The 19,007-nt window shown below is 36.3% G+C and overlaps 1 protein-coding gene across 1 annotated transcript; it reads left to right on the top strand.

Annotated features, from left to right (window-relative positions):
• Window positions 1-14,416: 14,416 nt before the first annotated feature.
• LOC104612772 (5'-adenylylsulfate reductase 3, chloroplastic-like) lies at window positions 14,417-17,184 on the top strand. The gene is made up of 5 exons (XM_010280347.3): window positions 14,417-14,576; window positions 15,182-15,337; window positions 15,450-15,588; window positions 15,695-16,505; window positions 16,627-17,184. Exons 1-5 carry the CDS (start codon window positions 14,495-14,497, stop codon window positions 16,855-16,857), a joined length of 1,419 nt encoding a protein of 472 aa, XP_010278649.1. The 5' UTR covers window positions 14,417-14,494; the 3' UTR covers window positions 16,858-17,184.
• The last annotated feature ends 1,823 nt before the right edge of the window (window positions 17,185-19,007 follow it).

Genomic DNA, 19,007 nt, shown 5'->3' with positions numbered 1-19,007 from the left:
TTGTCGAATGCAATGTTTTCAACCTGTGTTGACCTAGCCAATCGAACCGTTCGAACCATCACTCGGCCAAGATTCCGGGTTTGGTTCAGCCAAGACTCATTAGACGATTAAAAACTGTTGACTTGGTCAACAATCGTTCAACCCCGACTGGTTCAACCGTTGACCTGTTCGACCTGGTCATCGGGTCGTGGGTTGCACACTCAAACATTCAGAGGCCATAACTTTGCACTCCGATGTCTGATTGGGTGATTTTTTTTTTTGAGTAACTTTTTGAGATCTATACGTCCCAATGAGCTGTAGGCTCCTTGCTCGACTATTTTCGCAAAAAAAAACCCTTTTTGGCTTCAAATTATAATTTTTAATATTTTTTATAAATAAAAATTAAAAATTGATTTAAAATATAAATTAAATATAAGAGTACATATAACATATCTAAAACATATTTATACATTATTTATTGATAAGATATATATTTATACACATATATACACATACATACATACATACATACATACATACATACATACATACATACATACATACATACATACATACATACATACATACATACATACATACATACATACATACATACATACATACATACATACATACATACATACATACATACATACATACATACATACATACATACATACATACATACATACATACATACATACATACATACATACATACATATATGAGGCAAAAACAGTTTGGCCTCTGTGTTGGTTTTTAAAACATTGGTCGAAGAGCCCGTGTGAAAGGGTGAAAAATCACATGGAACATCAAGAAAAACGTTGATATATGAAATGAAAGGGCTCAACTATAACAAGAACTTATAACAACTCAATCGGTACCATAAAATTGATTGGTTAGAAAGCTCTTGCAGTATCATACTTTTTAAGCATCATAGATTTACCCCTACGTGAAATTTATTTCAAGAAGTTAACTAACTTCTAGGTTCTTATAAAGCGCATGGGGGTAGAGCCCTTGAGAATTGAGATTAGGCCTGTCAAGGATACTTGAAACTTTGTGGCTCGATTTAACAAATAATTCGATTATCCCGAATTAGGATGATGTGTTTATGTAATTGGATTGGATTCAGGTTTTGCAATATGCATCCGATTAATAATTGGATTAGATTTGAATTTAATTCTATTCGATTAAATTAACATCCAAATTTGATTATATTATAATATTTATTGATTTCAATGTAAACCATTTATATAATTATATTTAAAATTATAAAAGCATTACTTTTATATATTATATCATATATACAATAAATTCAGTATATTATATTTGTATTAATTTATTCCATATAAAAGTTAAAAAATAATTAACCTTTTAAATCTTTCTTATATTTTAAAAAATTAAAACAGAATTAGATTAAATTCAAATCTAACCCGAATCTGTTAAAAATCGAATTGGAATTCAAAATTTTCAAATCAAATCGAATTTTAGATCCGATTTGAATTTTGCTGAATCCGATCCATTTATGAATGATTAGGAGGTATTGGGCTTTGGCAGGCACGCTTGGTCTTGGTGAACTCATAGACATAATCACCGTATGACAGCATCAACTGCCACGCAGGTGTGACTCCCGGCCCATCTATGCAATAACCCAATTGCACATTAGCACCGACTGATTATGTGTTTATGAATATGCTGATGGCTGATGGAGTGTATCTACCTCATTTGTACTTGTCTTTACGTGGTTGGGTCACCATTATTTTTCATTTGATTTATCCAATATAATCAATTTTTATTATGCCTAATGGTTACGACTAATCACAGCTCCCCACTCCCAAAGGCTGATTGTGTTACCATTAGTTCAATACATATAGTATATTCAATGCAGGCTTTAGTATGTATCACTAATTGTATTTATATCATTCAATTCAATTTCTTTTAATTTGGGGAAAATTTCTGAACAGTACCTAAACTTTGGGGATTGTGTCAATTGTCAAGTCAGTCCTCAAACTTTCTTATCATTAATTGATCATCACTCAACCTCGTTACGTAATATTAAATAATTTTAAAATTGCAAAATTACCTTTTATGATATTTTTTTGATGATTTTATTCATTTCGTCTGAGTGCTAAAAAAAGAAAGGGAATGAAAGGTTATGAAACCGGGTAGGTGATCGTTCGATTACAGTTGATCGTTGAGCAGGGGATCAGGAGCTTCAATAGTTGATTGGAGTCCGGTTTCATAACCCTTCTCCTTTTCTTTTTCTAACACTTAGATGAAATGGGCAAAATGGTTAGAAAAATATTATAAAAGAGAGTTTTATCATTTTAAAATTATTTAATGCACACATGATGTCACGTGATGGTGTTGACTAACCTTCAACTAAGGGTAGGGACCTATTAGACACAATTTGAAAATTTATGATACTATAAACTAAAGACACGTTTTAAAGTTTGGAGACTGACTTGACACAACCCCCAAAGTTCAAGGTAAGGTACTATTTAGGAATCTTCCCTTTAATTTTTAGGGTTATATCAGATAAGGGCAACTTTTGGGCCCTAATATCAATAAAAGTAATATATTTAATAAAATTTCAAAAATAAGTTAATTTTTTAAAAATAATATAAAAAAGGGGCAAAGTTACTGTTCATTTTCTTCTCAGAGCTGCCACCGCCGCCTCCGACATGTCTCTGACTGTCGTATCAAAACTCTATGGAAGCAAGGTGGTGCTGCACACACAAGGCAACCGAGACACTTCTCTTTATTTTAGAACCTTCAAATCAAAAGGGGACAAAGATCTGCATTTACTCCTGCGGGGACATGAGTATGGAGATAGAAAAACGCTTGCTTATGACAATCATTTTTCTATACTTAGATTCTTGGAAGAGCAAGAAAAGATCTTAATTTTAAGAATCCTTATCCTCTCTATCTTCTGTATTTTGTTACTGTTCATCTCTTCTCAAAGCCGCCTGCCGCCGCCTCCGACACGCTTCTGACACATCTCCGACTGTTGTCATTCTTCTCAGTGGAGCACTGCCCGCTAGCTGGAGGCAAAGTCGATAGTCGGAGACATGCCGGAGGCAGCGACGGGCGGCTCTGAGAAGAAGATGAACAATAACTTTGCCCCTTTTTGATATTATTTTTAAAAAGTTAACTTATTTTTAAAATTTTATTAAATATATTACTTTTATTGATATTAGGGCCCAAAAGTTGCCCTTATCTGATATAACCCTTAGTTTTTTTTTTAACTTAAACCTCGATTGACATTTGTCCTAGATAATGCTCACCTCTTTTTTCAAAATGGATTAAATCTCCCCTATCTAATGCATTAGTTGTTAAGCCTAATCGAAGAGTTAAAAGTTTAATATAGCCTTTTGGATTAAATGAAAATTTGGCCAAATTATAAGAAAAGAATAAACCATCTAATTGTCTTCAACAACACAACTATGAAAAACCATTTCTGTAAAGCCCCATGCCATTAAAACTAGACATCACCACAACTTCAGCAATATTATATCATTAGTAACATCCCCTTCGTCAATTTAATTCGCACTATATAGGAATCGAGCAGGTAAAATCTTTCCTTGCAATTAACATTCCTCAACTTCATATCATCTTAAAATAATTGTACTTATTGAAGAAAAATGGCCGATAATATAAGGTATTTCAAATTCTAAATCAGTATTGGAATATGAAACCCATCATAGCTCAATTGTACATCCAACCCTCATATTCCATTTACCTTTTGCGTTCCTTGTTCACTTTATTGTGATCCACTGAATGTATCATTTCATTGAAAAAAGTTATCTTAGCTTGGATCTTCCTATCTTCCTCTAGAGTCTTTGGGTGTCTAAAATGTGTCAAATCAGGGAGATGATAATGATTATCCAATCACAAATTAAGACGATAAAGGCTTCTAAATCCAAGAGACTTTGGTAGTCTAATAATCATAGTTTTTAAAATTGGACCGGACTGGATGGTCGGAGTAGAAAACTGGGAATCGGTCACCAGTTCCATTTTTCCCAAACCAGATATTTGCAAAAAAATGTTGATTCTGTCAGCAAGTCGTTGACCCAGGTGGTTGAAATGTTCAAATCATTTAACGGTTTTGACTATTTTTATTTATTTTTTAGTTTTTGTTAGAACAGGCTGACCGTGCGACTCAAATAGTCGGATCGTTCAACCTGAGAATTGGACCCCTGACCGATTCGTTCTCTGGGTCGGTTTTAAAAACTTTGCTAATAATAGAAAATATCATAATGAAAATGGGTAATAATGACATTATTTCCCTAGTAGTAAAAACTTGCTAGCATTCTTATAAATGTTAAATTTTCCAAGAGAACATCTAATAAATTGGATGTCTTTAGTTATCTGTGAGGCAGCTTATGTGTGGGACGCCTTTACAAATTCCGGAATTGCTGTCCATTAGAGGTAAACTTGGAAAATCCGTTGAAAACTTGAAATGGAGGGGATCTGCTGTCTCGAAAATGAGATGCAAAGCTTTTATATCAAAGCAATAAAAAAAGAGATGCAAAGTTGTATAGCGTAGCTTTGCTTTTGAAATGAGGAAATTGTTAATATAAGTATATTATTGTTTTATGTTTTATTGATGTAATTTTTTTTTTGAATTATTCATTAGACTGGACACCTATAGACTTGTGTTAATTTAAAACATTCTCAGTCATTGGATAGAATTGGTTAACTTATATTGACAGGGCTGACACTGGTATGCTATCAAATTAGTGGAGTAACTTGTTTTAGTTATTAGGGTTAGATCCTAAGCATAGTTAGAGGGTGTTTGGAAGAAATACTAAATCAGAGCAAATTTCTAGTTATTCCCTGAACCTTAAAGACAGATGGACAAAATTAGAAAATTGCATTTAATCCCATACTTGATTATGATATTGCATTAGGTCATGAACTGAATTGCTCTTGATATGTCAATCAGTGAGATCCATTAAGGGCCAAATACTTAGGCAATTAGACCAATTTGGGAAATTACTTGAGCGAGTGATCATAATGATATGATCGACCCATTTGTCAAACAAAGCGAATATTAGAGTTTACACTCTTTTTAATGAAAACCTAAACTGCCCACAATGGATTTCAACTATATTTGAAATTTGATTTGCAAAATTATATTTACATACTATATTATTTTATTTTCAGAAAAGGTTTGTAAAATGTCTTAATTACAAGACCCATCTAAGTAGAGAGTGTGACTACATTTTGTAATCAGGGAAGAGGTCCTTCATTGTGAACAATGTTTTGATGATTATGAGCCAAGAAGTTAAGTGCAAGAGATCATTACAAGGCTAATTACCTGATTAGCTTCATCTTATATAACACAAGTCCATTATCTTTGGCTCTTTATAAAATGGTTGAATCCAATGATCATTTATGTTTAAATGTTAAGTACAAACTGAGCCAATGTTGATTAGGTCAGGGGTAAATTTGGCTTCCTCTACTGTAGGGGTAGGGCCAAACCTTAGTGGACTTATAAAGACCTTTGTGGGTCCCACACCATACAATGTTTAGGCCTATGCAAGCTTTTGAAAGGCTAAAGGCATAATTGAAATGTAATGACCTAAAAATTACAATATCGATATGATATGCCAAATTATAATGATAAAAAAATCAGTTTACAAAAAAGGAAACAACTTAGTTGATTTGATCTATAATAATAATAATAATAATATCAAAAAAAGATCTATTAGTATAAGAAATGAGAAAAATAACAAACTTGGGACATTACATTTAGAATAATAAGAAAAATCGTACTTGATTTATCCAAAAGAAACTAAGAACTTAATTAATATTTTTTGCATTGAACTTTCTTAAAACACTAAATAAAACCAATAAAATTTGATTTACCTTCTTAGGTTTTCTTTTTTATTTTTTTATTTGGGCTATAATTATTAAAGTGTTTTTAATTTTTCTATATACATTAAATTATAAAATGTATATTTTTGAATTAATTTACTAAGTAATCATTCATACTTGAGGCTTATGCCTTTTTACGCCTCAGGATATGCCTCACATCTTGAGGCTTATGCCTCACATCAAAGTTGTGAGGCTTAGGCCTTGAGGTAAAATTTGTACGCCTCGCCTCAAGGCATACATCTCATGCCTTAAGGCTTAAGCCTTTTAAAACAAAGGACTTATATGGCCTTTTAATGCTTAAGTTAGTGAGCTATTAAAGAAATTGGCTCAAGGCCTATTACTAATGTGATTAGTTAAGTGTTTATATGACAACTTTGAACCAAAATTGGTTATAGAGGATCCATTCTCTTAAGAAGATAATGCTTATCTAATTAAAGATAAGTCTTGATCCAATTTGATTTGGATCAACTTCTAATAGAATTAGAAGAGTACTCTATATAAGAGAGTAAGAGGGAGGAACAATTCACTATATTCTCTCCACCTTCTTTCTCTCTTCTCTTTTCCCTTTGCACCTGAAAAACCCCTAGTTCACACTAGCTATGGTAGGGGCCGATTTGGATTTGACATTGAACATGAACTACCACTTTGGGAACATACTATGGTCTATCAGGTATAATCGGTTTTAGCTTAGGTTTTAAATTTGGTTCGATTCATTGCAAAATCAATAAAAAAATTTCAGATTTCAAAATACTGAAAAATTGATTCTCAGGTTGGGTTGGAAATTATTTTTAACATTCGGCTGACAATTGTAACAGGTTCGACCACTTTATATATGGTTTCCAACCCTTTCAACAAAAATCAGCATAGGGAATTTTATGAAGTTTAGAATGAAAGATATTTTATATTAGAATTATTTTTTCAAGTAGAAGTAGAAAAAGAAAAAACATCAATCAGTCATTAGCGCCCTGATCCTTAATGCAACGCCAAATTAATTATACATACAATAGGCAAGAATACTGTATTGGCCCCATAAGAAAATGAAGGTGACATTAGGAATTGTCACTTTCCCTTCATCAGAGTGTCCCTATACACCATGTAGATTTTATTGATCTACTGTGCTGTAGTTGAGTATTGATGGATATGCACGACGGAGAACCACTTGGTTTACAAAACACCCAGAAAGTTGCAAACCTGAAAAATAATATTCCCAGATGATCAATCTGACATTTCTTTAGCTTGTTAATTAGAATATAGAATACAATATAGAGGTCCAAATTGAAGAAGAGGACCCAAGATCCATACATCTGGATCAGGATTCAGGACATACATAGCTAGTGCTCGCTTTGCTTTCCCATCGCTCTCCATATTCTTGACCTTACAAGTTACAATCCTTCAGTGAGGAGTGGCTCGCCGCGACTCGTCAATGTCCTCCACTTGCCCAAGTGGAAGGCGACAGAAAAAGCTGAACCCACTCACAAACGAATATATCAGTTTCTTCTTTTCCCTTTCTTTTTCTTCTTTTTATAAATCCCTTACTTCTAATTCAGTTCAGTCAATTCAACAGTAATCAAATGGCCCTTTAGAGAATTATTATTATTATTATTATTATTATTGTTGTTGTTGTTGTTTCAATTTAGTGGATTGTTTTAGTAGCTATGATTTTTTTTTCTTTTTTTACTAGGGCTAACATGGGTAAATATAATTGATGAGGGTGGATTTGGCCCTACAATGACATTGTGACACATGGCATCTCGGAACAATTGGGTGACACCCGGAACATTCAGGCAACAACTTGCCTTAGCCAAGATGATTGTATCTCAGTTGGCGACCTGGCACTGACACCGAGCTGGCGACCTGGCACTGACGCTGACCTGACGACTTGGCATTGTCGCCGACCTAGCGACCTCGACCACAACTCAGGTTGGCTAGAAGCACCTCGTCCGGGGCCGACCTGCAACACCTCGTCACTGGCCGAAGTAACCTCAACACAAGGAGCGACCTCCCTTGAGGGAGTGTCGGCCTGACTGAGGTCCAGGTGGCAACTTGCGAGACGTGCTCGTCGACAAATTCGACATGCATATCCCAACACTCCCACGATCCTTGGAAGTTGACCCACGTATTGAGCGTTCAGAAGGATGGCCAACGTGTGTGGCGGTTACCTCCGGGGATCTTGGACCACTTAGGCGACCTCTCGGAAATCTCGGATGCGGTGCGTGAAGCCCACGCCAAACAATGCCTATATAAAGTCACCAACCCCAATGACACAGGGGGGCAAGTAAGCATATTCTATCTCTCATACTTTATGATTTTTTAGCTCGCAATCTACTATGAGAGTACTAACTTAATCATTGTAGCGACCTCGCCGGGTTAGGCACCCCGGGTCCTCTGACATTGATTCCTTGCAGGTTTCTCTAAAGAGCTACCTAGCTCAGCAATCAACCCAGCTCGGCACCTAATCTGCCCCCAGCTCGGCCTGGTCAGCTCGACACCTAATATGCCCCTAACTCGACCTGGTCAACTCAGCACTAGACCTGTTCATGGGTCGGGTGGCCCGACGGGCCGACCCGGCCCCCGGACAAGCTTGAACAGGTATATGGGCCCGCGGGCTTAACCTCGGGCCAAAAAGCCCGACCTGCAATAAATTCGAGCCGGGCTCGGGATTTTCCAAAATAGCCCGGCTCGAGCCCGACCTATAATTAAACCTAAAAACCCTAGTCAAATACCCCTCTTTTTTTCACCTCTTTCCCTTATTTTTTCAGCCAAACCGTTCTTCTCCACATCCTTTTTCCCTTCTTTATATTCTATTTTTAATGTAAATAAATTTAGAATTTATATTCTTTTTTAATGTAAATAAATTCTAATTTATATTGATTATTGAATAGGGAAAAATTCTAATTTTTTTTATTAGGTCGGGCTTCTGGCTTTTTATCAGAGTCAGACTCGGGCCCAAGTTGTAGGCCCATTGGTCAGGCCGGGCTCAGGCTCAGACCTAACATATTTCCATTAGTGAAGAGTAAAAGCCTGGCCCATGAGCAGGTCTACTCGGCACCTAATCTGCCCTAGCTCAGCCTGGTCAGCTTGGCACCTAATCTGCCCCAAGCTTGGCCTAGTCAGCTCGGCACCTAATCTGCCTCCAACTCGACCTAGTTAGCTTAACACCTAATCTGCCCCCAGCTCGGCCTAGTCAACTTGGCACCTAACATGCCCCCAGCTCGGCCTGGTCAACTCGACACCTGATCTACCTCCAGCTCGGCCTAGTTAGCTCGACATCTATGTCCTCATCCAGCAAAAATTCTCCACTTCGACCTCTGAGTCATCGGCCACTTGAAAGCAGACCGAATGATGAGGTACTTAACACAAAAAATTGATTCATCAATAAATTTTTAGCATTTTTTCCTTTACTATTCAGTCTATTACAAGGCCAAACTTGTTTCGGCGAGCTGCTTCTTGACAAGCAATTATATGTATAAAATAATGATAATGGAGTGACAAATGAATATGTCAGAAGTAGAGATATAAAGAATTTGAAGGGTGGCACATGAAAAAAGGGTAAATGTAAATGTTTTGGCTATTTTGTTTACTTGGGCTAACATGGGTAAATATACTAAGTGTTTGGCATCGATGCAGTTGCTTCACAGCCATTTTATGAGAAAACGGTACTGTCTGGATAAGTGTTTATTGCATTGTTTCTCAAAAAAGAAAAAAAAAACAGTTCCTTTTTTATGTTTGGCATCGATGCTGCCATATAGAATGTTTTTTGGGGAAACGACACTGGTTTTATTTTGCAGCAGTGTTGTATAATTGTTTTTAGGGGATTGAATTTAAATTGGATTAAGTAATATCCGAATTCGAATCCAATTAAATATTCGAATATTCGATTCAATTAAAGTTTGATTAATTACTTATTTTAGATAGTTAATAAATATATAAAATAAATAATTTATTAATGTAAAGTATATAAATATATAAATTATTTATATAACTTAATTATTATATATATAAATTATATAAAATATTTTATATATTATATATAAGAATTAAATAATCAGTTAAATTTGGGTATTTATCAAATTGAATCAAGTCATGTCCAAATTTGAATCCGATTAACTACTATTCGGTATGAATAGGATATCCAAATTCAATTTGATTATGTTGAATATCGAATTTGAAATTGGATTTTCAAATATCGTTGACATCCTAACCGTTTTCAGCATTGATCTATATTATCTAACGCTTCAGATGATGCCACATTAGTGCCACGCCATTGTACCCTTGATAACAACAGTTCCGAAAACAAAAAATGCCAAATTTGACATTATCTCAAATCATGCCTTTTCGATTTTGAAGGTATGATTTGGAACAATATGTTTTCTAAAAAAACGGAATCAAACATACACCACCATAAATTTTTGACTATTTTATACAGTGTATGACAAGTATGTTATTAAGGCAACCCAGTGCATACGGTTCTCGCCAATGTGAGGTCTGGATTTAAACTCCGATCAATCGTTGCGCCAAGGACCCACCCTTGAATGAAGGCATAAGACTGGGTCACATTTTATAGATTATAGCAACGCTTTTGGTATCTTTCCGGGGCCCAAGGCCCAAAGTAATTCTCTTTTATGGGTACTTAGTGGGCCAGAGACACAAAGTTGTATCATATCAATAGATGCATCCTTATCGGTATTAATCAGAACCCCCCAACAAGGACAAAAGCTAAACAGGATGAGAAGTGAGAAGTAGTGTTAAGTGTTAACACCCCTAAATCAATAATCTTTTTTCTTTTGTTGTCTTACGCTTTTACCTTTACAAGGTCATAGCGGCTGCGGTTCTTGGTGCTAGTTTTCCTCTTTCTACGTCGTCATCTTTCATTTGTTCAAAGATACTTTTTAGCCCTGTTTTCTTCCATTTTCCTGGAACAACCCTTGCAGACCATGAATATGCATCACCTAAACGCCCCCACTTGTATACCCCTATATCCTTCATTTCTATTACTTAATGAAAAATATTGGCTGCATTTAAATGTGCTCTAATTCTAATTCTGTACTGTTGCAATTTTGCACTCATTGGTTTAAAAAGTGGCGATTATCCATCCATATATATATTTACATCGTTTTTATAAGAGAATTTCTTTTTCCTTTTTCAATTATTGATGTAAAATTCGACCTTTACGTTTCATCCCAACAGTTATAAAATTGGACTGAAATGTAAAATTCCTCTGGTGCAAACAAACGCTGCCTAAAGAAAGAATTATTTAGAATTCCAGCAATTTTGGGCTATCTGAACCTCAGCACGCCATCGGCCGGGGCTCAGGTCAATTTTGCCGGTAGATAGCTGAGCTAATACTTGAGAGTCGTGACTGAGCGTAAGACCTACTGTGTATTATCAAATATATTCCTTCTTGGCTCTCATAGACATCGAAGAGGCTTACGGTCAAATTTTAGATATCAATTTTTCATGGAAAATGACAATTTGAAGGAAAAAAAAAAATAAAGAGGTTTAAGCAGAGAGAAAGTTGGACTTGGACCTTTTTTGGCTTATTATTAGCTCGGCAAGTTGGACCAAAACTATCATGCATGATAGTGAATGCTTTGGGCCTTTGGCATCTTTGAGGGCCCACAAATTCAGTGACCTCACCAACAGAGCACCTACTAATGTTGTCAGACTCAGACCAGACCATATGGTTGGACCATTGATAACAGTAACCAGCAGCGTGGTTCTTAACAAAATGTTGACCTAGTCAAATTTACTTCAAATAGGTTTAATAATAATATAATATCCATTATGACCAATAACAAATTAGCTTTAGGAGATAATCTGGAATTCTTTATTTCTTTTTCATTTTTATTTTTTTTATCTAACGAGTTGAATGGAAATGGGTATTTTAACAAAATCGCCATAACAACGAATAAGTATCAGTTTCTGCCCTCAAAATACATAGAAATTAACAGGAGTGTCCTAGTTTATAAATGCCAAATATAAATAGGGGTGTCAATTGGACTGGATTTGGTCCAATCCGATCCACTCCAATGTGAATTCATTATAAATGGACCAGGACCAATCCAATCCAATGAATATTTTGGACTGGCCCAATTCAGTGCCTGGACCGTTCAATCTATTCAAATTTGTTTTGATTTAGATTGGTTTCAATTTAAACCAGGTCCATTGACACCTATATTCTTATCTTATATTAATTGATCAATATTGGTTTAATCCAATTCAATCTAATAAATATTTTGGACCGAATTAGTCCAATCCAATCTAATAAATATTTTGTATCGAATTGCTCCAATCCAATATATCTTGTTGGTCTGTCCAATCCATCCAAATTGATTTTATATTGGATGAGGTCCAATCCAAAATCGGTCCATTGACACCCTAAAATATAACCATACCATCTCAAATTATTTTATTTTCTGAAATCATTTTTAACTTTTCATTTTACACCTTAAAACTATGGTGAAAAAGTTCAGCTTATCAATTAATATAGAGTAAGAGTATTCTTTTATCCAAATGTACAGGGAAGTAGGGGTGGAAGTTGGGCCGAATTAAGTTAGGTTGGAGGTCAATTGTTGTACACCCAACCATAATCCTAAGCCGGCCAATAACTTTGGTTTGGGTTCAGGTTGGCCTAATTTATTAACTTCTTCTTATCAGAATGTTCTTATTTCTCAGACCTAATATCAGCAGATTAAGGGTCCATGTGGGATATTGTTCAGAAAAGGGGGGCTGTTTTGGAGGGTTTCAGTGTTGATTGAGCCCGAAAATAACCTATTATAAACAACAAATGGGAGGTAAGAGTATTTAAACCCTAATTATTAGTTTGTTATAATTACACTTCAATTGCTTGTTAAATGATAGTAGTTTGATTCTTATGACTCAATTTGGAAAGAGTATAAATACAAATTTGTAAAGTGTAAAATCATATATTTTGTATGTATTTGCATTGTACATATTTATATTTGCCAAACTGAGGCTAAACAACCTTTCTTCTCTAAGGGGATGATTGTCAATAAATGTTAAAGTTGATTATTATTTATTGTTATTAGTGTAAAACTTTAGGATTTATTTAAATTTTCTAATATATCTATGCATGTATTGATTTTTGTCTGCATCCTTGATCCTTGAACATACCTTGCAATGCTAGAAACCACTATGTGAAACCCTCCCAAAAAGACGCTAAGGATGATTTACAGTAGCATTGTTACATGTACAAGGACAAAGATATGGTGCTTTATCAAAAATACATACATATATTATACTTAGGCCCCGTTCGCTTTAAAGTAAGTTACTTATCCGGGTAAATACAGTTATTTGGGTAAGTTTTTTCTGAGAAACACTTACCTGTGTAAGCGTATTTACCCATGTTCTTTTATTTCTCATGTAAATAAGGCAATGACCATTTTAATCATAAAAAACCCATTATTAAAAAAAACATTTTTGTCCCATTCAAGTGTTGGCAACTTTCCCCTAGGTGGGAAAGTTATTTACCTATCTAGGAGATGGGTATACCCAGGAAAATAAAATTTCCCTAATCCCCATATGAATTTGAAAAAAGAACATGAAATTTTTGGTCAATGAGAACCAGAATCTTATTGACCAACTTTCCCTCTTTTTAAATCCGAAAAAAGAATGCCCCTAAGAAATAAATTCTTTTGAAACTTAAGAGCCATGATGCATATATATACATCCATACACATTTATACATACAAATACAAAGATGTGTCAAGTTTGGGTGAAGGTTGTCCAAAGTTTCGGTCCTAAACCCGATCCAATATCAAGTTGGATTAACCCAAACTTTAATCCTACCTAATCCAACCCAACTTTTTCTTTTTTCAGGTAAAGTTGTACCTTTATGAAATTTTAAATATTACATAAACGTTTTTTTAGAGTTTTATATTTTTAATGGTGCAACTTGGGGCGGCTTAACTTGAGGATTTGTTAAAATGTAAATGGGCCAATGCAAGGGCCCAGGCCCAAAAAAGGTACCTTACTTGTACCCCTTACAAGTCGGGTCTTAGACCAGATTGAAACCGAAAAATTAATTAGGTAACAAATTTCTGCTGACTAAACTATTGAGCTCATGAAAACCGTCAAATAACCGGAACCGAGAAGGCTCGCTGAGTCATTGATACAACATCCAGGTCCGAGTCCGAGAACAGTGGAATAGGTAAAACCCGAAACTGCTAACGTTGAGTATATTAATTGGTAAACCGTGAACCCGAGTACCAGATAATTATTAATTTTAACAAGATCGCAAGGAGGTATAAATAATTTACATTATTAATTTGTTTATTTTTGTTTGGAGGCTGGCGTTCCATCCAGGAAGTCTCTCAGACTCTCAGCTTCAAACCCTAATAATATTTATTTTTCTTCTGGCCCGCCAATTGCCAAGTGACGGAAGCGTACAACGACAGCACAATTTATATGAACCAATGGTAGTATGACACATGTCAACAAACAACAATCACATTCAAACGTAAAAATGCGTCCAGGTTCAATGAACCTAGAAATTCGTAATTTCCTCAATCAATTATTTAACACCGCTAATCTCCCGGACCGAGTATAACAACACAACAATAGAGAGATACAGAGAAAGCGAAACAGAGAGTTTCTTCTTTATAATTCTCTAATGGCGTTGGCTGCTGCTTCTTCTACTGCCATTTCTGGTTCCATTTCTTCGCGGTCTCTCGCTTCCCATGAGCTCATAAAAGGTACTTCGTCCTTTGATTTCTTGTATTTTTCTTGAAAATTTCTCCCATTTCTCCTGCGGCACATTCAGTTATTTTTTGAGCTCTTTTGCTCTCCTTAACTTATTCTCGATTAATTTCATGTTTTGTGTCATGGGCTCCTCCGAAGCTTTGATTGGTTTTGTTGGCATTAAATTTTGTTTTTCTCGGTGGGTTTGTTGATGTTCCTTTTCGTGTTTTTATTTGTGGGTCAAACTTGTTTTCCGTTTGAGTTTCTTTTCCTGGTTTATAACCAATAACCTCTGTCGTGAGTTTGAATCCATGTAAGACCAGTGTCGGAAGGCAAAAATGATAAATCTTGGTTTTGTTAGAAAGGACGGATAATTTTCTTTCACTTGTAGCAGGATCGGATGAGGGTGTTTTATTTTCCGAAAATGTTTTGAGTTCCCCCCATCCATGGTGTTTTGTTGCTCCTCCTTTTTTTGTTTTTACATATTCTTTATTGTACACTGTTTACTTTGCTTCAGCTTATTGCGGCTTACAATTTTCGTTTTCTTTTTACAGTTTATTACTGTTCTTTTTATTTTATGTAGAGTTTGAGTCTAATTTGTTCTATATTCTATCCACAGCTCCACAGATCGGTTCTTTTCGACCGCTAGAGCGACATCTGGTTCCGTCAGGGGCGGTGAATTCTTCCCGGAGACGATGCTTGGTAAAGCCCGTCTACGCCGAACCAAAACAGAGCAATTCCACCGTCCCTCACGCAGCAACAATCATTGCTCCCGGTATGATTTTCTTCTTTGGACAAATATATATGGCGTGTACGTTTTTGTTTGTGGTAAACACGTATTGACTGTTTTTTCTTTTTCTTTTTTTTTTTTTGCGTGATATTTGCAGAGGTTTCAGAGAATGTTGAAGAGAGTATTGAGAAGGAAGACTACGAGAAATTGGCCAAAGAACTTGAGAATGCATCTCCTCTTGAAATTATGGACAAAGCCCTTGAGAAATTCGGAAATGACATCGCTATTGCTTTCAGGTAATGATTCTGGATTCTGGACGATGAGGTGGATCTTCACGCAGATTCATAGATTCCCAATAAAATTACTAATAAACATGTAAATGGTTATGCTTGGTTTGTGCAGTGGAGCTGAGGATGTAGCCTTGATCGAATATGCTCGGTTGACTGGACGACCGTTCAGGGTGTTCAGCCTGGACACTGGTAGGCTCGACGCCGAGACCTACCGGTTCTTCGACACCGTGGAGAAGCATTACGACATCCGCATCGAGTACATGTTCCCAGACGCAGTGGAAGTTCAGGGGCTTGTTAGGAGCAAGGGACTTTTCTCCTTCTACGAGGATGGACACCAGGAGTGCTGCCGAGTGAGGAAGGTGAGGCCCCTCAGGAGAGCCCTCAAGGGTCTCCGCGCTTGGATCACCGGCCAGCGCAAGGATCAATCGCCCGGAACTCGAGCTGAGATCCCCGTCGTTCAGGTAGACCCATCTTTCGAGGGGATGGATGGTGGGGTGGGCAGCCTGATCAAGTGGAACCCAGTAGCCAATGTGGATGGCCGGGATATATGGAATTTCCTCCGGACCATGAACGTCCCCGTTAATTCACTGCACTCTCAGGGATACATCTCAATTGGGTGTGAGCCCTGCACGAGGCCTGTGTTGCCGGGGCAACACGAGAGGGAAGGGAGATGGTGGTGGGAGGACGCCAAGGCCAAGGAGTGCGGCCTTCACAAGGGCAACATCAAAGACGAAGCCGCTCTCACTAATGGTAATGGTAATGAAGCTGCCGCTGCTCACGCCGGTAGCACCGTTGCAGACATCTTCAACACCCAGAACGTGGTGAATCTTAGCAGGACTGGGATTGAGAATCTGGCTAGGTTGGAGGAGCGAAAAGAGCCTTGGCTTGTTGTGCTCTATGCGCCTTGGTGCCGCTTCTGTCAGGTAAATTTAATCAAGAAAACCTGGATTTCTTGCAAAAAAAAAAAGAAAAAAAAATTCTGTGATTAACAACCAATTGTGCGAGTCTTATAACAAAAATGCATATCTTCTTCAATTTGGACAGGGGATGGAGGGGTCATATGTAGAATTGGCGGAGAAACTGGCAGGGAAAGGAGTTAAAGTAGGAAAGTTCAGGGCAGATGGGGAGCAGAAGGAATTTGCAAGGCAAGAGCTAGAGTTGGGGAGCTTCCCCACAATACTCTTCTTCCCCAAGCACTCATCTAGGCCGATCAAGTACCCATCTGAGACGCGGGATGTTGATTCTTTGACGACTTTCGTCAATGCTCTTCGGTGATGCAACCCAACGAGTTATAAATCCATATTACGTGTATAACTTGGAGTAGAGGGAGTTGTGGGATTGACGAGCCCAGCAGAAGAGAGGATGAAGGTGAGCAGTCAATTTACAGTTGATTGCACGGTGGCTAGTTCTGTCCCGTTAACAAGCAGCATAGATGTTCTTGTATATTGCTCTTTGTTTTTAACATAAATTTCTTTTTCGAGTCATCGTGAGAGAGTTCCCCTTCCACTTCAGTTGTCTCCTTTTTTCTCTTGGAATATTTGTATAATCGTTGTTGGAACGAATCAATGAATTGGTCTAATAAGCCTCTTTTGCTTCCCAGAATTGTGGATGGATGACCATTGTGATTTGTGAGCAACTTAATTTCTCTATGTCGAATGTTGACCCTTTTTCGTGCAATAGTGGGGAGAGAGAGAGGAGTGTTTTTGGTAAATAACACTAAGATTTCATTAAACATGAGAATCAAACACAGATACATACATCAGAGTTTGGTGGTCTCTGGGTGTATAGACTTAAGCGAGATTGTGGTTATTGAAGGATTGGGGCATTGGATCTTGACTGAGCGTGCAAGAAAGACATTTGTTGGAAGGATGAATGTCAGCGTCAGCGAGATTATGCAATTGAATTAAGTGGGATAGGGTGTCGTTTTAAGTTGCAGAAAGCCACCGAAAGATTATAGAAAAGTCCACAAGCAATGATCAATTATGGAAAGAGATTATGGCTAGCATGGGAGTCGGGAGTCTCTGCACAAACCAAAATTTGGAATAGATCGAGACTTGTAAGTAGGCCGGGCGGGGTCGGGTTTTAAGCTCAACCTAGGCCCAACCTTAATATAAATGTATGCATCTCCCTATGAATTATAACATGTAAATACTGAAAAACTGTAATGCCATGTGGGTCCAAATATTTATATACACACGAAATCCGGCTAAATTCAAATTTGAGATACGATGTAAAGTGCCAAGTTGATTGGCAAAGTCTCCTGCTAGTTGTAGCCAAGAGTTGGGATTCAATCCTACTTGCATCTAGGTTGGGGATGGGCTACTCCCTGACCTGGGCCCAACCCAAAAATATTAAAATGCCCAAACTTTTGGGTTGGGTCCATTCTAAGAACTGAAAATTCAAGTCCAATCCATATAAACTTACAGGTTCAGAGACAGTCCGAACTCAAGCTGCACCCATATTTACCGTTATTTCATATTAATAAAAATGACCATTTGACTTAGACAAAAACTTAGATTGAGTTTGGATAAGCATGAAGATTCCACTTTTGAAGTCTAACAGCGCAAAGCCTCAATTTTACATTTTATGCTTTAGGGCTTAATATCATTTTTAGAAGCAATTCTTTCTAAAAGACTTTTTGGTTCATTTTTGTTTTTACAGCCCAAAATCCAAAAGCAAAAGTTTATCGGAAAGGAGCCTAATTTTCCAAAATTGTATAATTTTGTGTTATACTGTTTTATTAGTTTGCCTTTCCTTATAGAATGTACTTAGCAATATTTCAAAGTTTATTTTGGAAACTTTATGAGGTTCTTAATTTATTTTTATCGTCTTATTTATCAGATTCTTTATTTATCTTTTAAGATACTTTTCAGATAAACAAACGTAGGAAAAATAACAATCCATCATAAGTAGTATTAGAAGTGTACAAGTTAGCTTAGATTTTGACAAAAAAAATTATTTAATTGTTTTGATAGACGTTGAAACTCTATTTACTAATGGAACGCTCCAAATTTGTGGTATAGGGTTCAATTATAAGTGACACAAGGAAAAGAATTTCTAAATCCCCCATACCGTAGCCTATTCACCTTTCAGAAGCAAAAGAAAAAGATTAAGCGACCGAAATGAATAATTTATTGTTTTTAGGGTTTGGAAGTCCAATTCAATTATTATAAATTCTGATTGATCTAGGGGTCTCAAATTGGATTTGAGTCGTAGGGAATTTTTATATCCAATACAAGTTTGTTTTACCATCTTTAAAATAAAAATAAAAATAAAAATAAAAATAAAATGAATAAATTAATCACACTTTGACTTGTACCTAAAAATTAAATTTATAGATGTAAAATGATAGATTTATTAGTCATAACATATACATATCTTATATATAATCATCCAAACCATTCACCAAGTTTGTTTAATCTTTC

This window comes from Nelumbo nucifera, chromosome 1 (assembly GCF_055504915.1).
Source record: "Nelumbo nucifera cultivar China Antique chromosome 1, China Antique-T2T, whole genome shotgun sequence".
NCBI classification, from domain to species: domain Eukaryota; kingdom Viridiplantae; phylum Streptophyta; class Magnoliopsida; order Proteales; family Nelumbonaceae; genus Nelumbo; species Nelumbo nucifera.
This window is presented reverse-complemented; position numbering and strand designations above follow the sequence as displayed.

Bases quoted from the DNA above. Each gene is read 5' to 3' on its own strand.
- LOC104612772 (XM_010280347.3), top strand. From the start codon at position 14,495: ATGGCGTTGGCTGCTGCTTCTTCTACTGCCATTTCTGGTTCCATTTCT. The intron at 15,338-15,449 runs GTATGATTTTCT...TGATATTTGCAG, and splicing joins AGCAACAATCATTGCTCCCG to AGGTTTCAGAGAATGTTGAA. The intron at 15,589-15,694 runs GTAATGATTCTG...TGGTTTGTGCAG, and splicing joins GACATCGCTATTGCTTTCAG to TGGAGCTGAGGATGTAGCCT.